Source organism: Rhinatrema bivittatum, chromosome 9, assembly GCF_901001135.1.
Source record: "Rhinatrema bivittatum chromosome 9, aRhiBiv1.1, whole genome shotgun sequence".
In the NCBI taxonomy this organism is placed as follows: domain Eukaryota; kingdom Metazoa; phylum Chordata; class Amphibia; order Gymnophiona; family Rhinatrematidae; genus Rhinatrema; species Rhinatrema bivittatum.
The window spans coordinates 199,328,216-199,344,969 of NC_042623.1; the positions used below are offsets into that span (position 1 = coordinate 199,328,216).

At 42.6% G+C, this 16,754-nt stretch overlaps 1 protein-coding gene across 2 annotated transcripts in view; it reads right to left on the reverse strand.

The window, feature by feature from the left end:
• XRN1 (5'-3' exoribonuclease 1) overlaps positions 1–16,754 on the reverse strand; it is a 205,025-nt gene that overhangs the window by 89,081 nt on the left and 99,190 nt on the right. For both annotated transcript variants that reach the window (XM_029615082.1, XM_029615083.1), the window contains 2 exons: positions 15,210–15,325; positions 1,688–1,834 (listed from right to left, as the gene is read on the reverse strand). In XM_029615082.1, the coding sequence (XP_029470942.1) occupies positions 1,688–1,834; positions 15,210–15,325 (263 nt within the window). The remainder of the gene's footprint in view (positions 1–1,687; positions 1,835–15,209; positions 15,326–16,754) is intronic.

Here is a 16,754-nt window from a genome sequence, read left to right on the forward strand (position 1 = left end):
CTCATTGTACCCTTTTGTGACTGGAGTCCCATAGGAGGCAGCTTTATAAGCCTTACTCTTCAATAGTTACCTAAGACCCATTTGCAGAATTTTAGCTGATCTGCCCCTTGATTACAAACAATATGCAGACAACATATAGTTTTCATTATCCATATTGGCCACAATTGAAGAGGCTTTAAAAACAAGTGGTCCATGTCAAGATCCTGAAACAACGGCTTCTGGGAAACAGGCTACTGCCTATCCAAAAGACTAAAACAATGCATCTTGTAAGATTCTGTCTGAGCATGTTCCTTCTTTTGTCTCAATCAAGAGTATGCAGCTCCCAGTATCTGCTTGTGAATGAAACCTAGGAGTTGTATTTGATATCACTTTATCATTAGGCCCACATGGTAAGACTGTTGCTCAGATTGCTTTTTATAAATTACAAATCTTGTGCAAGCTGCGACCACTATTGCAGCATGACCGACCACTTTCGAACAGAAGAACAGGCATTGGTAACTACTGGTTTGGATTTCTGTAACTCAGTATATATCGGTCTCCAAGCCTCGACCATAAAACTGTTTCAGCTAGGTTGGAACACAGCTTCAATAGTTGGCTCCAGGTATTGGGAGCATATTACTTAAATTTTGCACTTGTTACACTGGCTCCCCCTATAATGGCGTATTAAATTCCATTGTTAATATTTAAAATATTGGATGGCGAGTTACTACTCTATTAGTTCTGTCTTAAAGATCTATGTACCAACACATCAACTGGGATGTCAGGGAAGCAACCTGCTGGAGGTGTTTTCACTCCAAGAACAGGCTATGTGACACTAGAGAAAGGATATTTGCATTTGCTGGTCCTGAAATGTGGAATTTGGTTCATGAGATTTTAAAACCTTTGGAAAGAAACCAAAAAGGTTTTTATTTAGGTAGGCTTTTAGAGATTTGGCAAGTTTACTTTATGATCAGGATAACTTTTAGTAAATTTGCTCGATGCGACTGAAAATGCTCTTCAGAGGCAGACTGTTGGCATTTTATTTGTAGGAAGTAACCCACCTAGAATTATAGATGGTGCAGTACAGAAATATTTTAAATAAATAAAAAGTGACTATGCTGCACTATGTACAGAGAGACAGAAGATCGTCAAGTAGTAAGGGAGTCAGAGACCAGGAAAATGCGGCAGAAAGATACAGAAACAGTCTCAGTTGTCTTAGGCGTCACCGGCCTGATTAGAAAGAACTTCCAAGCACACCTCTGTATATTGCCGGTACATACCTTTCATCTGGAATAGCTGGAATCATTCTTGTTCCAGATAATGGATCTTTCTGGATAAAATAAGTTTCAGGAAATGGAAGTTTTCCAATAAAAGAATATCGGAGTCTTTTCTGATACTAGAATATGGATAACAAACATTTTTCCAAGATAATGAACACAGGTCCATGATTTTTTTTTTTTTTGGATATAAGGTGCTCTGCTGTATTACCCCATACAAGCTACGGAAGGAAGCTCCCTGTGGCAGAACACTAGCAGTAAATATGAGAGGCTGAGATCGTAGCCAGTATACCCCTAAGCTTAAGAGTGGAGTTCATTCCTGCCATGGAGTGTGTACAAGCAGCCCTCCACAAACAGAAACCTTATGCAATGAAACTGGCACGTAATGTGCTCCCAATACAATCACCATGCAAGCGTTACATGATCTGTACCTTTCCAAATACTCAGCAAGAAGCTGCTCCACAGCCGACGAGTACATCCAGTCGTTGCCCACTTTCTTGGTATAACCGGGAACCTCTTCGTTCTTCTTGTTGAACTTCAGATTCAGCCCAACGTTTGCTCTGTGCTCGCCATGGGGGCTGGAAAGCAAACAAAAGTAAAGGAGGTGGTAAAACCCTTTTCTAAAAACTCAAACTTGAATGTGTTGGTTTGTTGCTTTCTTTCTGATTATCTTGTCATTAAAGTCTTATGCAAAATCGTCCCAGCATGGCAGAGGGTTGTCTGTGTGCAAGATGTAAGCTCCAGACCATGGACTGCCATTAAATCTGCAGAGGTGAGTGGGAGCTTGTCCACATACTGACTAAAACTAGAAAACCTTCCCATACTCTTCAACTTTCACTGGTGCTCCTGGGGCCCTTTTCTGCTGGGGTTTGTTTTTTGTTTTTTTTTAGACAAAGGAAGCCCGAACTAAAGAGGACAACACTTTAACAGCATTCTTACTGAGTCAGATGTGCTGAAGGGTTTTCCCTGTTTTGTGTCCACAGGAAAAATTGGTTAGTGGTGAGTTGGAATCAGTGCTCTGACTGGTCTAACTGAAATATTATCTGAATGATAAATCCCATTGAGTCTCTAATGCCGAGGGAATTACCACTCCATCCTAATTAAATGACTTCAGTTAGCAGTATACGGTAGCTGATTCTTAATCATAGTATGAAAATAAATGATTTTCACTGTCTAGAAAGGAAAAGTTTGCACAATAGAAACAATGACATTTAGCATTAATAGCGCTCAGGTAAGAACATGTCTGCATTAAGCACCCTCAGTTTTGATCCAGACCCTTAACTTCTCCAGCAGCAACTTTCCTGAGCAGGGAAATCTTCCACTAGGTTATAATCACCAAAATAAAATGTTAGAGTACTGCAGGTCATAATGGAAGAATGGAAAGTGCAGGCTACAAATTTTTTAAACTAAAAAAATAAACAGCAAATGACATGGAGCAGCTCACAATGAGTCAGAGGTAAAAAAAGAAACCCTGATTTAGGGTCTTAAGTGTCATTCTGAATACATCTTTTTTGTATGCTTTTTGCTTTTCCTGATTTGGGCACTTTTTTATTTTTTTGTCTGGTATGTTTGCTTTTTTTTTTCATTTTTCAGTACTACATATTTTATCTTCAATTGGGACATGTTATTAATGGCATCAAGGTCCTAGCTGTCTAATTCAAAACAACACGCGGCAATTTTAAAAGGGATTCTTGGTGGATAAAGCAAGTTTGCTTACCGTAAATTGTATTTCCCATAGATAGTAGGATGAATTAGCCATTACATGTAGGTGACATTATTCGGTGGCACCGAATGAACACATCTCTCCTAGCTAATAGAGGTTTGAGCTCTATTAAGCATCTATGAGAGTTTTCTCACAAGTGTCTCTCCTCAGGCTATATCAGAGCTAATTCTAGCTATAGAGTTGACTCTCCAGGGAGGTGGGCAGGTATTCCATGACTAATTCATCCTGTTATTTGTGGAAAATAATTTACATTAAACAAGCTGGCTTTCTCCACCAATAAGCAGGCTGAATTAGCCATTACCACGGGGAGTCCCAAACTGAGGGTTGGAGAGGCATTGTTTACTGAGTAAGCAACCCAGACTCCACCATGGTGAGGTACTACACTAACAGGCTACTCACAACTACTTGCCTGAATTTACTGTCAGTCCTTGAGAGGCGGTCAAGAAACCAATGGGATGTAAAAGGAATGAAATGATGACCAGGTGGCAGCTTTGTCGATCTCTTTAACAGACATTTTTCGAAGATGAGCAACTGAAGAAGCCCTAGTTCTCACCTGAGCTTTTACAGAGTCTGTGGCTAGCAAGCCTGCCAAACTGTAGCACTGTTGAATGCATTCAGCCAACCATTTAGACAAAGTACACTTGGAGATTGCTACACCTAGTCTGTTAGGGTCATGTGACACAAACCGCTCTGATGTTTGACCATGTGGCAGAGTTCTTTTCTTGTAATATGCATGAAAGGTTTTTCTCCTACATGTGCACATGATTTTGGAAATAAGGCAGACAATGCAATTTTGGCAGAAATTTCTGGTGAATACGGAGGACTGCCCTGTTGTGGAAGAATTGCACGTATGGTGAATAGTGGATGAGAGCTTAGAATTCATTGACTCTTCTAGCTGACGTCACTGCTACAAGAACAGTACCTTCCCGTGTCAAGAACATAAGCTCTCCAATGGCTCAAAGAGAGGCTTCATCAGTTGAGAAAGGACCACATTCAAGTGCCATGGAAACAGCGGGTTGTTTTTTTTTGTTTGTTTTTTTACCAAAGCTATGACATTCCATAGACCCTTCATGAATCTCGATATTAGCGAATAAGTAGAAATCAGTTACTGTCAACCAAAACATGGTATGCTATTTGATGCTGAGATTTACTTGTATTTAAGAGGTGAAAAGACCAGAATCTGAAAGATTGAGCAAGTACTTCAGCATAGTGCTTGAGCCCACAAGAAAACAGGTTTAAAGCATTTATTGACACCACTTGGAATATCTGTATTCAGCTAGGCTAATTTCTCCTAGTTGATGGCTTTCTAAACAAGACTAATATGTCTACAATCTCTCTAGGGAAATCGAGAACTGTGCTTACTGAGCATTCAACATCCAATCAATTAAATTGAGGGCTGAGAGGTTGTGATGTCAAAGTGCCCCCTCATCCTGAGTTAACAATATAGGTTCTGTCCTCCAGACGTATGGGAGGACTGCTGGAAAGTTGTATGAAATATGCACATCATATCTGTCTTGACCACATTGGTCAGATTGTGAGGATCAAATGAGCATGCTCCTAGAGAAGCTTCTCCACTGTTCTGGCGATCAGCAGCATTGGCAGAAAAGCCTCCAGTTTGTCCCCCAGTTGAGGAGGAAAGCTTCCTGAGCTAATCAGATTGCTGGTTAGAACTGTGCAAAACTGATTTAGTTTTCTGTTCTGAGGTGAATAGGTCCACCGATGGTGGACCACACGTGTGAATGAAAACCTCTGCTGAGTAAATCTGCCAGCATATTGGAGATCACTGGAAGGTAGGTGGCCTGTAGGGCAGCTCGATTTCTGACTGCCCAATGCCAAATCTTCAGTAAATTCTGGCAAAGAAGCCATGATCCTGTGCCTCCCTGTTCATTGACATAAAACATGGCAGCTTAGTTGTTTGAATCAGCATGTTTTTGCCCTGAAGATGCATGACCGCTTATAGAGGTATCTTATTGCCCATAATTCTGGTAGGTTGATTAAAAAATGTCTTTCCTCAAGCGATCAAGTGCCCTAGGTACAAAAGAATCCTATGTGAGCACCCCATCCTTTGGTGGAATCATCCATCACCAGTTTTACTTGATGGGAAACTATGCGAAAAAGAACTCCAGGATGTAACCACCACTGCAACTCTCGCTTCATGTCCTCTGTAATCCGTATCACGTTCGTTACAGTGGTTAAATTAGCTAATCCCATTGAGAAAGTAGACCCCACTGAAGATAACAGATATGAAGGCAGGTGAGTGGGACCACATGGATGGCTGCCACCATATATCCTAAGACCACCAGGAGCATTGGAGCTGTCGAGTGCAGAGAGGAGAGCAGCTTGATAATGAGCAATGTCATGATGTTCACGCAATCCAAGGGAAGATATGCTCTCTCTTGTAGTGAGTCTATCCAAGTCCCAATGAATCCTAATCACTGAGTAGTCACTAGATTCGATTTCTCAAAATTGATTAGAAACCTCAAGCATTGTAGAAGACAAATTGTTATGTACTTGGAACAGAGCAGTTCTTCCTGAGAGTTTGCCATGACTAGCTAGACAATCAGGTACAGAAAAACTTGTACTCTTTGGCAACGCAGATACACAGCTACCAAGGGAAGGCATTTTGTAAAGACTCATGGAGCTGCTGATAGGCCAAACAGGAGTAACTTGTATGCGTAGAGAGATGAATCCATCTTGATGCAATATGAAGGATGGATTGGTATGTGATCATATGCATCCTTTAGGTCCAGGGCACACATCTCTTTTGTATGCTGAGGGAATTCATTTTGAATTTCTCACAAAGCAAATATTTGTTCAAGGGTCTCAAGTTCAGATGGGCCTTAATCCTTTGGCTTCTTGGGAAGGAGGAAATATCAGGAGAAGAAGCCCTACCACAGTTGGGATGCAGGGATTAGCTCTATTGCTCATAGCTGAAGCGGTGATTGAACTTCCAGGAGAAGTTGCATCAGGTGAGACAGATCTGGATTGACAGTCGAACAGTGTGGAAAGGAAAGTAATCAGGAGAAAAAACAGTTCCCAGACTATATGATTTTGAGGACCCAGAAGTCCTTGGTTATCTGAATTCACATTTCCAAGAAAATCTGGACTCCTTCCCCTACTGGAAGGAAAGGGTACGGATTGTTTGGGGGGATTAAAACCTAGGCCCAGATATGGGCTGGGCTTATTGTGTGGATTTTGACTGACGGCGTTCTCATTGTCTAGCTGGCTGGAAGCTAGCTGGAAGCAGTTGCTGATGCTGAGTCAGAAGAGGCAGCACATAGTACTATTGAAAAGAATAGTAGGGATGTCTGTGAAAGTAAGGTTATCTCTGTGAAGATGGAGTGTCTCGATGTAGAGGGCTGTTTGGGAGCCATCGAGAGAGATTGTACTGCCACATTCTGGTCTTTTATCTGAGTTACCATTTCTCTGATATTTGCACCAAATAGATTCTCCCCTAACAAGGAAAGTCTGCCAAGGGAAGTCTCATGGACATCTTCCCATATGCTGCACACTCTAAGCTGAGCCATACATTGAACCCCCGATAGAGACTGAAGAGGTACATGAAACAGAATCAAATGACTCATTAACAGATTGCAAAAGGTGACAAATGTCTTTTTCCGAATCTAAGAGTGGTTGGGGACAGTAGCTACTACTATCCATAGGTCGCAGAAAAAGCTTTAACTTCTGAATGCAGTCATGGGGATATTGCACCACACAGAATTGGTGGATAGTGATTGTGAATAGTGAGCATAGAGCTTTGAAAAGACCTTCTTGCCAAAGTAGTCTATGATCTTTTTCTGCTGAATTTTTTTTTTTTTAAATAGAAAATTCGACCACTACAGTCTGGTGTGGCAGCTGGAGGATGCTGAATCCCATAGATTTTTTAAACTCTATAATTGAGATCTTGCTTCCTAGCCATAGGAATGCCCCAAACAGGTGTTTTCCACATCCTCATTTGTAAGATGTTGAGGATGTTGTGGACTGGAAGGGCTGCTGGTTCTGATGGGGTGTTCGCAATTTGAAGAAGACAGAGGAATTCTGCATGGCAGTTTTGTCTTTATGGACATGGACACCAAGCGTTGTGTTCTGGGAGATCCGAAAGCGGTTCAGAAGGTATATCTGTAGAATCGTCTTCTGAACCTAATGGCATGAGTTCACTTAGCCAGGACTCCAATGATGAAATAGGCAAACAATGAGATCTGTTTGTTCCTGAGGTGATATTCCGTGGTCCACCACCTCTGACTGACTGGAATATTCTACAAGAGAGTGCGATGATAAAGAACCTTGAATTAAGGGTTCTAATGATGTGTGTATTCACCCTTATAGGCAAGACTGGGGTGCCAGTCTGGGGAATTGCCACAGCAATATTAAAAGGAGAGGATAAATTGTTCCCTCTGTCTCCTTAATCAAAGAGGTAAAGAAACGTCCCACCAAAACAGCAATCTGGTCAAATGATGGATGTGTCCTCTGATCTAGTGGGAGCAATGAAACATCCTCTTTGGAAACCAGGATATGTTCCTGCATCTGACAAGAAGGTTTATTGGAGGTGCGTGGAATTATGCAACATACCGGATCTGGTGTTTCCAAATAAAGACCCTTCACCAGTAACCTGGATGGAGTGAGGGCTTTTGTTATTGGAAAGGGCAGAGGTAATCTGTCTCCTTCCGCCACAGATCTAGGTTGCCCTGCATATAGTTTTGTTGATGGAATAGTTTGATGAGCTAGGTGCTGGGCTTGAAGCTGATAACTTCGATGGAGTGGAATGCTTTGGAAGACTGTGACTTTGATTGCTTCGACAAATCTTTAGTGAGCTGAGTCGAGGAATCTGGTGCAGAGCGAAGATGTGTTGATGCACATCGTGGGATTGTGTCATGTATTCTTGCGCTGTGCATTGTGAAGCATGCATCAGAGAACAAGAAGCACCATGTAGACGGAGCTTGGATGCCTCGAGGTGCATTGGTGAAGCATGGGCCATATGTACAGTGGATTTTGGTGCTTTGAGTGCATTGGTGAGATGTGCAGTGGGTGTCCCAATGCATCATGCATCTGGCATGCTGACATACCTTGTGTTGATGGCGCCAGTGATGGTCGCTTTGATGGCACTAATGCCTATGCACTATACTTCAAGTGCAGGTTCTGATGGTTACAACGACTGCTGCTGCTTCTTCTTCGATGCAGGGTGGCTGCCACTACTTGACCCCGTGACTTCAGCCTAAGCCAATGAGGGAGTTTGAGGAGCACCTGCTCAACTATTTATCTAGCGAGGCAGATGCTGCTGCTCTGCGGGAAGAGGATCTGCTGTGACTCTGGAGAGATTTATCCAGCTATGAGCTAGAAGAGACGAGTCCATTCAGTGATGCTGGATGTCAACCAAGAGCAAACTCCCTACCAGGAAGTACACATGGGAACTCCAGGAAAAGGTTATGACAGACTGGTCCTATGATTCAGCGGGCGAGTTATGTTTCAGTTGCAGTTTGCAACCTTCCGCCTACAATTGAAAATGGTTGCTTCAGCTTTCCGCTTCAATGCCATCAAGTCCAGCTGTGGAATGCCTCTCCTGGAGCAAAATAGCACCATTGCACATTCTTCCAGCACTCAGCACCTATCAAATTAGAATGTCTGCCTGAACATTGTTTACATCCCCGACATGTCGCTCCTTACAGCAGAAAAGCTCCTGGATACTCCGAGACCATAAGACTTTTGGCTCCCCTTTGCCGGGTAACAATCTACCATTGTCGCATTGTCCAATAGGACTCTTACCCTCAATTACTCAACTGTGGAAGAAAGAAGAATTACATATTTGCTAATCATCCTCACCAGCAAACGGCTGATAGACCATGACACCTCCTCCATTGACCACCAGCCCTGTGCTGCTTGAACATGGCAAATGGCTCCCCAGCCTTGCATACTGGCATTAGTGGACACTACTACCTACCCTAGGATCTCCAAGTCCACGTCCAGCTCTAATTGGCCCAAGAAAGCCAACAGGAGAGGCTGGCCCTGGATTTCGCTCCCCCCCCCCAGTGGTAGCCATGGGAACTCCTCAGCACAGAGGGTTCCCTTGGGAGAGAAGTGTTCTCTGAAAAGGCTTCATCTGCATGAATGGTCAGGAATCTAGGACTACCGTAGATGCCATGGAACCCAGGCCTTCCAATTTATCCCAGACTCTAGATACTGAAACCACAATAACTGGCAGACCTATGGCTATAACATCAGCATCCTGTTCTCCTTGGGAAACACAGTGCTTAGTCTGGTATCGAAGCAGACTCTTAGGCATGCCAGCAACTGGGCAGGAATCAATTTTCTCATTGCCGGATTCACCATCAACCCAGGATCTGTAACATCTGCATGAAGCGATGAACTGACTGCTGACCTAGGTTCTCAGACTTTGCCTGAATTAGCCTGTCGATCATATAAGGGAATTCTAAAAATGCTTTCCTTTTGTAGCTCTGCAGCCACCTTCATTATCCCTTGGTGAATGTCTACGGAGCTGTTGCCAACCCCAAACAGGAGCCTGGGAAAAACATACACCCTGCATCATGAAGGGAAGGAACTTCTGTTACCCCTCTCTAATGGGAGTATTTAGAGACATTTCTGTGAGATCTAGAGAAGCCAGGAACTTTCCTTTGTGAATGGCTGCACACATAGGGTTCCCGTTTTGGAAACATGGTACCCTCAGAGCCGTATTCACGTTCACCAGATCTAGAATGAGCAGAGAGGTCCCTTCTTTCTTCAGGACCATGAAATAGATGGACTACCGTCCTCCACCCCGCTCACCTGGGACATTGGAATCCTCACCTATAGGTGTAGATGACTTAGTGAAGTGAACTGAACCTCTACTGGCATAGAAAGCACACAGGGAGCTCATGTAAATCTTGATGAACGGACGAACAATTCTCAGGTGTAATTGCCTCTGACTGCGAGGATCCACTGGTTTGTTATCTAATACACGCTTGCAAAAGAGGGCCAACTGTCCTCCAATGACCCCTGGAAAAGAATGGATCAGCCGCACTGCCTTGCGCGCTCTTAATCCCTCCGGCATCAGAACTGAAGCTGCCATGAATGGGCTTACCTCTTGACTGTAGGACTTTCAAGCGGGCTTACACAATCCTCAAAAGAACTGAGGTATAACAGACTCTTGCCCGGAAGTCCCTCATTTCCTTAATATTTTTGTTTTTGGCTTATCCTCAAGCTATGCATGCCCCTTCGACTCACCCCAGTGCAAATCCAGAAATTGTGCCAGGAGATGCAGTTGATCCAGCTCTGTCACAGAGCACGGGACTGTCATCCATGAGTACTTCCAAAATCCAGAAAGACGCACATCAACTGCAGTGGGACCTCCAGCGTATGGTATGGACTGCCTAGCAGGCATCTGCTGCAGGGAAATCACCTCTGAATCTGCTTTTGCGGGATCTCCTTACTCACCACCCCCTAAATGCCCTGTGAGGGCTCTAGCCTCCAAGCATCCCTGATGCAGGAAGAGAAGAGAGATAAGGGCCCTCATTAGGCTGCCTCAACTCATAGTTGCCCTCTACCTACTTGTCACGGTGCCCCTTCCCCACTGCTCTTGCATTTGAAACCTGCTTCCTGAAGCTGAACAAAGACAGCCTTAAGGGAGGGGAAAGGGGAAGAAGATAGCAGAAGAGAGATCTGAACATCCCTCAACTGCCCATGCTGCCTCTTGAAGACTGCAGCCCGACTTTGTCTACAAACATGGGTCCAGTGCTACTATGCCCCTAATGCGCCACTAAACTAAGCCCTCAGCGGGCCTTTGGCCCTTAACTTGGGTTACTTGGCATAATTACCTGCCCCAGACCCCTTCCTGGGGATGCCTGCAGATCCAATGTGCATATGCGGGAACTTAACATGCCACAATGGAGGAGGACTAGGGGTTTTTTCCCACCCTTTTGTACCCAGGCCTTAATCCCTTACACCAGAAACTCGGTGAAAATAAACTTGTCCATGCTTTCCATACTCCTGAGTTGCCTGGGGGGAGAATGGGAGTGCTCTCAAGACCTCCATGACAGGAAACCAGAGAAGGGGGATCAATGAAAACTCCCCCACCTGCTGATCCCTGCACCATGGGTGCAGTCCAGAAAATGGCTACTGTTCCTGCCTCAGTGGGCCTGCCCGAGAGTCCTGAACAGCTCGAGGCTCTTGCCTCTGCCTTCCCCCAACCTCTCACGGTGAACTGGGTTGTTTCTGATGAGCTTCCTGCGTATCCACAAAAACCTCCCCACCCATGGTCGCTTGATTAACCAGTCGGCTGTCTGACCATATGGGAGTGAGGGAGGATGTGAGGAGCCCGTGGGAAGAGAACATAAGGACATAAAATTATATATGAAGAACAGAAAAATTGGCTAAGCCCCTCATTCAACTCCATACCCCAAGTAGAAACCTGAGGTCAGCAAATAAAGGACTCCTAAAAACACCACCAACGCACTCAAATCAACTCACCTCTACTCAAAATAGAGCGATATCCCTTGGAAGCCCAAAACTTTGGAACTCCCTCCCAACTAAACTCAGAATTCAAGAAAACCTAAAAACATTCAAAAAAGAATAAAAACTTGGTTGTTCAACAAAGCATATCAAACCACCCAAAGAATCAACTAATCATCACCGCCCTCCATTACAACCTCATGATTAAATGAATATCAGCACAACTATACTTTTCTAAAATAAGAATGAACTCGTTTTGATCTTAAGCATGAATTTGTTTACTACTAAGCCTAATAATATGTTATGTTTTTACACCCCTTGTTAACCCCTTTATCCCTATAACCTTATTTGTAAACCGTTATGATGGCATTATTTTGACGTTTCCGAATGACAGTATATAAAACTCGTTAAATAAATAAAATAAAATAAGAAATAAGAAATTGCCATGCTGGGTCAGACCAAGGGTCCATCAAGCCCAGCATCCTGTTTCCAACAGAGGCCAAACCAGGCCACAAGAACCTGGCAATTACCCAAACACCAAAAAGATCCCATGCTACTGATGCAATTAATAGCAGTGGCTATTCCCTAAGTCAGCTTGATTAATAGCCGTTAATGGACTTCTTCTCCAAAAACCTATCCAAACCTTTTTTAAACCCAGCTACACTGACTGCACTAACCACATCCTCTGGCAACAAATTCCAGAGCTTAATTGTGTGTTGCGTGAAAAAGAATTTTATCCAATTAGTTTTAAATGTGCACGCAGCTCTTTCTGACTGGAGTCCAAAATGAGGCCCGTGCTGCTCGCGAGGCCTTTCTGGGCTCATGCTATGCAAGTAACCTCTCCCGAGGAAAAAAGTGCACCTGATACTGCCCAATTGTCCTCTGGTCTACATGGGCTACAGAGCACTTCCACGTGATTCAGCTGAGGCCATATTTCCCCCAAGAGCAGCCCCACAAGAAACAGCGGAGCAGGTTCCTCACCCTCCTTACAGCGAAAAAGGTCCTCTATCTGGCCCCCACACTGAGGGAGATGCGCTGCACCAGTTCTGTGATTGCTCACCCACAGCGCTTCATATGTCTCTTTTTTTCTTTTAAACTTTTTTTTTTTTTTTTTTTTAAAGTGACACTGCTCCCCAAACAGGCAGTAAACAAATAGTCAAAAAAGATACTCCCTGAAGGAACTTCTCACATTAGAGAAAACTGGAGCTCCACAAGAGGGAGGAACAGGTAGGGTATGAGGGAGCCAGAACCACCAGTTATCAAAACCTCCTGAAGCCAAAGAAAGGCCACTGATATCCTACTTGCCTTACTCTACCAGGGGCCATCCCGGCCCTAAGTCAGAACTTAACACTCCTGGGAGTAATCTTCATCTCCACAGACTGACTTGTATGTTCTTACACCTCTGCCACCTGCTGGAGACAGGGGAATACTGAGGGACTGCAAGTGACACACTATATTAAGTAGCAGTGTCAGAAAAGCTTTTCTGTTTCCATCTGCTGGTAGGGAGGCAAAACCCATGCATCTGGACTGATCTGGGGCATGAACAGGAATCAGCATTTTGCATTTGAGTGATTTTCTCAATATATCTATATCTATCTATTTGTCTATTTATCTATATGTATATATATATATGTATAAAAAAGGTAACACCACTAATATCTTAATTAATATGAAAAGTTATTATTGCACAATATAAAAAATATCAAAAGATAAAACACTACAACACATACATATATTGATCACATACCGTGCCCTAATCAACCATTCCTCATTCACTTAGTAACATATATAGTAACATAGCAATGACGGCAGAAAAAGACCAAAATGGTCCATCTAGTCTGCCTAGCAAGCTTCCCATGGTAGTAACTGCTGCTCCGTGCAGGTTACCCCCATGTTTCTTTTAAGGGTAGTAATTGCCGCTCCGTGCCGGTTTAGCTTTTTTTTTAAATTTATTCCCATCCTCTAGCTTTTTAGGCATCCAGTGTTTATCCCATACCCCTTTGAAATCCTTCACAGTTTTAGTCTTCACCACTTCCTCCAGAAGGGCATTCCAGGCATCCACCACCCTCTCCGTGAAGAAATAACATCACTTCTAAAACCACTGGATATGCATTTGAGCATATATAGAAATCAACACTGCACAAATACATATAAACCGTTTCCAATGAAACATTTTCAATAAGGCTAAATTTCAAAAGGTTACTTTGTGAATAGCAGAAAATCACATAAAAGGCACCTTCATTCAAAAGTATACAATTGAAACACAGTCCAGAAGAAAAGGATAATTTAAGAATGTCACACAGAAGAATTGTGTAGAGTCCTATGCATTTCCTCACATTTATTTATTTATTTTTAACTTTTATATACCGATCTTCTTGTATAGAGTACAAATCAAACCGGTTTACAGTGAAACAAAAACCTCGCATGAGAGCGTTACATAGAACCTTAAACACAGAATAAACTTTGAATAAACAACATAGATTCCAAATAGGGACAGAGACAATACAGGACGTAGAAAAACCACTGGGAAAGAGACAATGCAGGACGTAGAAAAACCACTGGGAAAGAGACAATACAAGATGTAGAAAAACCACTGGGAAACAGACAATACAGGACACAGAAAAACCACTGGGAAAGAGACAGTACAGGATACAATAATTTTTGGAATCTATAGAGTTGATTCAGAAATGCATGTGACAACACAACACTTGTGTGACATTCTTAAGGTATCTTTTTCTTATGGACTGTGTTTCTATTGTATCCTTTTGAATGAAGGTGCCTTTTATGTGATTTTCTGCTACATACACACACACAATTATGAAAATGAGTAACATCATCAATGTTCAAAAAAACAGAATCAATATCGCGTACCAATCTTATACAAAAAATTATTTAAAAAAAACATACCATGCAATCACTCACCATACCATAAAATACACAAGAAAATCTAACAACTCTTAAATTCATTTACATTTGAAAAAGCATTTTTTCATGAGTATATCCCTATTATGTTTGAACCAAAAAACCATAAAGTGCTTATAAACAAGTTTCAGCTTAATGCTTTAAAGCACATGCAGCTAGGTATCACAGTTCAGTGACAGACTGAACTTAGCTGAACACATATTTAAATATTAAAACATTAAGCTGTGTATGTCTGGTAAAAATTGTTGAATGGAAGGGTCAAAACCATTAAAATGCTATACTTATTCAAAACAATGATATCTAATTTCCTTTTTTCAATGCAGATGACTTTCCAGTATGAAACAACTAGTGCACGAAGGTCTTCGTAAAGTGGTGGCAGATCCCTCTTTTTACATGAAACTACACAGCACAAATGTGGAAAACAGTGAACCATAAATAATGTGAAGCAAATCAAATTCCTGTTCCTGACATGGAACTTCGCTATCCTTTTATGTTTCTTCCTAATATGGTAAAGACGTTCCTAATCTACACCTCCTACGATTATCATGCAAACTATTTTCAGTCTGCTCTGCATCTTTAGGAAACCCTCATACACTATTTTGCATTAGAGTATCTGCACAGAAAAGCAATACATTTTGGCATAATCTATGTATTTACAGAAAGATTTATAAATAGAAACATATGCATTGTCACTGACTTTCTCACCTAAAGAAAACACATGAATAGATACAGGGGCTCAGGGCTAATGAACTATTTTAATTACATTTGTCACAAGGTAACAGGACTTGACACCACCACGGACACATCTCACGATATGCCATAATCTCTCTTCCCATTATTCTCATTTTAAACATGCCAAATACACTCACTTTTTCTTGGTTCCTCTTCCTATGAAAATACTTCCAGTAAACCTTGAAACCAGATATCCACTAACTCCCAGGTGAGTGGCCAATACATATCCTGGATTGTACTTTACAGAATATTTCTTAAAAAATGAAAAAAAGAGAAACACGCCAACACTGTTAATAGACTATAATGAAAAGACAAAAAGAAACAAGAAGTATTTTACACCATTAGTGTGTCCAAGTCATTCATTTTTCCATTCTACTCTTTACTCTGATTTTTGCCTTCCCCATATTCCTAGTACAAGATTTCAAAATATTAAAGTCTCCTACTTTCTCTTCTGAGATGAAAAACATGTTGAAAATAACCCAATTTCTGGATCTCTAGTCACGAAAAGCAAGTTTGCTTATCGTAAATGCTGTTCTCTACAGGTAGCAGGTTGAACTAGCCATTACCTGTGGGTGATATCATCCAGCAGCACTGAACAGACTGCTGCTGGATGCCAAGCTAGTAAAGCTTTGAATTTTACTGAGCATGTCTGGGAGTTCCTGTGCGGGCATTGGCTTGTGAGCCTCCTCAGTCTATACCAGAGTTAATTCTAGTTATGCTGTCGACTCTCCAGGGAGGCATGTGGATATTCCATGGCTAATTCATCCTGCTATCTAGCGAAATCACAGTTTACGGTAAACAAACTTACTTTTTCCGTCAATAAGCAGGCTGAATTAGCCATTGCATGTAGGAAGTCCCAAGCTGAGGGCTGCAGCTTGGGACTTCCCACATGCAATGCGTCCTGTGTTGCTTCTGCGAGGCTGGAATCACCCTCGCAGAAGCAACACAGGACTGCAAGGCAAGACTGGAGATGGTTTTTTGCCTAACCAGTCTCCTGCCCCACAGGTTGAGCCCTTGGGTTCTGGGGGTCAGTAGGACCTTCCTTCTAGCGAACATCATAGTGACGCAGACTTGGACTGGGAGCTGGATTAAGGTACTGGCAGGGAGCTGAATCCAGACACAGGCTGGGAGATAGATTCAAGAAGACAGGATAGTACTGAGGACAGGCAGGGGCTGGATATAGGCAAGGCTGAATACAAAGATGGCATTAATGACAGGCAGGGCTTGAACTAAGGCCAAGAGCAAGGCCTGGGAAACAGACAAGGGACTGGATTAGACTGGGTAGGACAAGGACTTAGACAAGGATGACTGAACAAAGGACTGTACAAGGACTAGACAAGGATAGGACATGCAACAGTTAAGCAGAAAGCCCAAGAGGGCATAGCTCTCCGCTTCAACGGCAGGGAAGAAAGTCTTCAAGCATATCCAGCATAGATCTCTGCTTCAACAGCAGGGGAGAAAGACTGACACTTCACTTTCAATGCATATCCAGCATAACTTTCTGCTTCAGCAGCAGGGGGAATGAAGAAAAGTGGATCTATATACAGACAACCAACAAGGATTGAATTACACAGTCGGGTAAACAAGCATGGGTGTAGCTTGCTTATTGCGGCGGTTACTACCCCTAACTAATTAAGCTAGATATTTCATTTAGATGCAGCTCCAACACTGCTCTCTACATT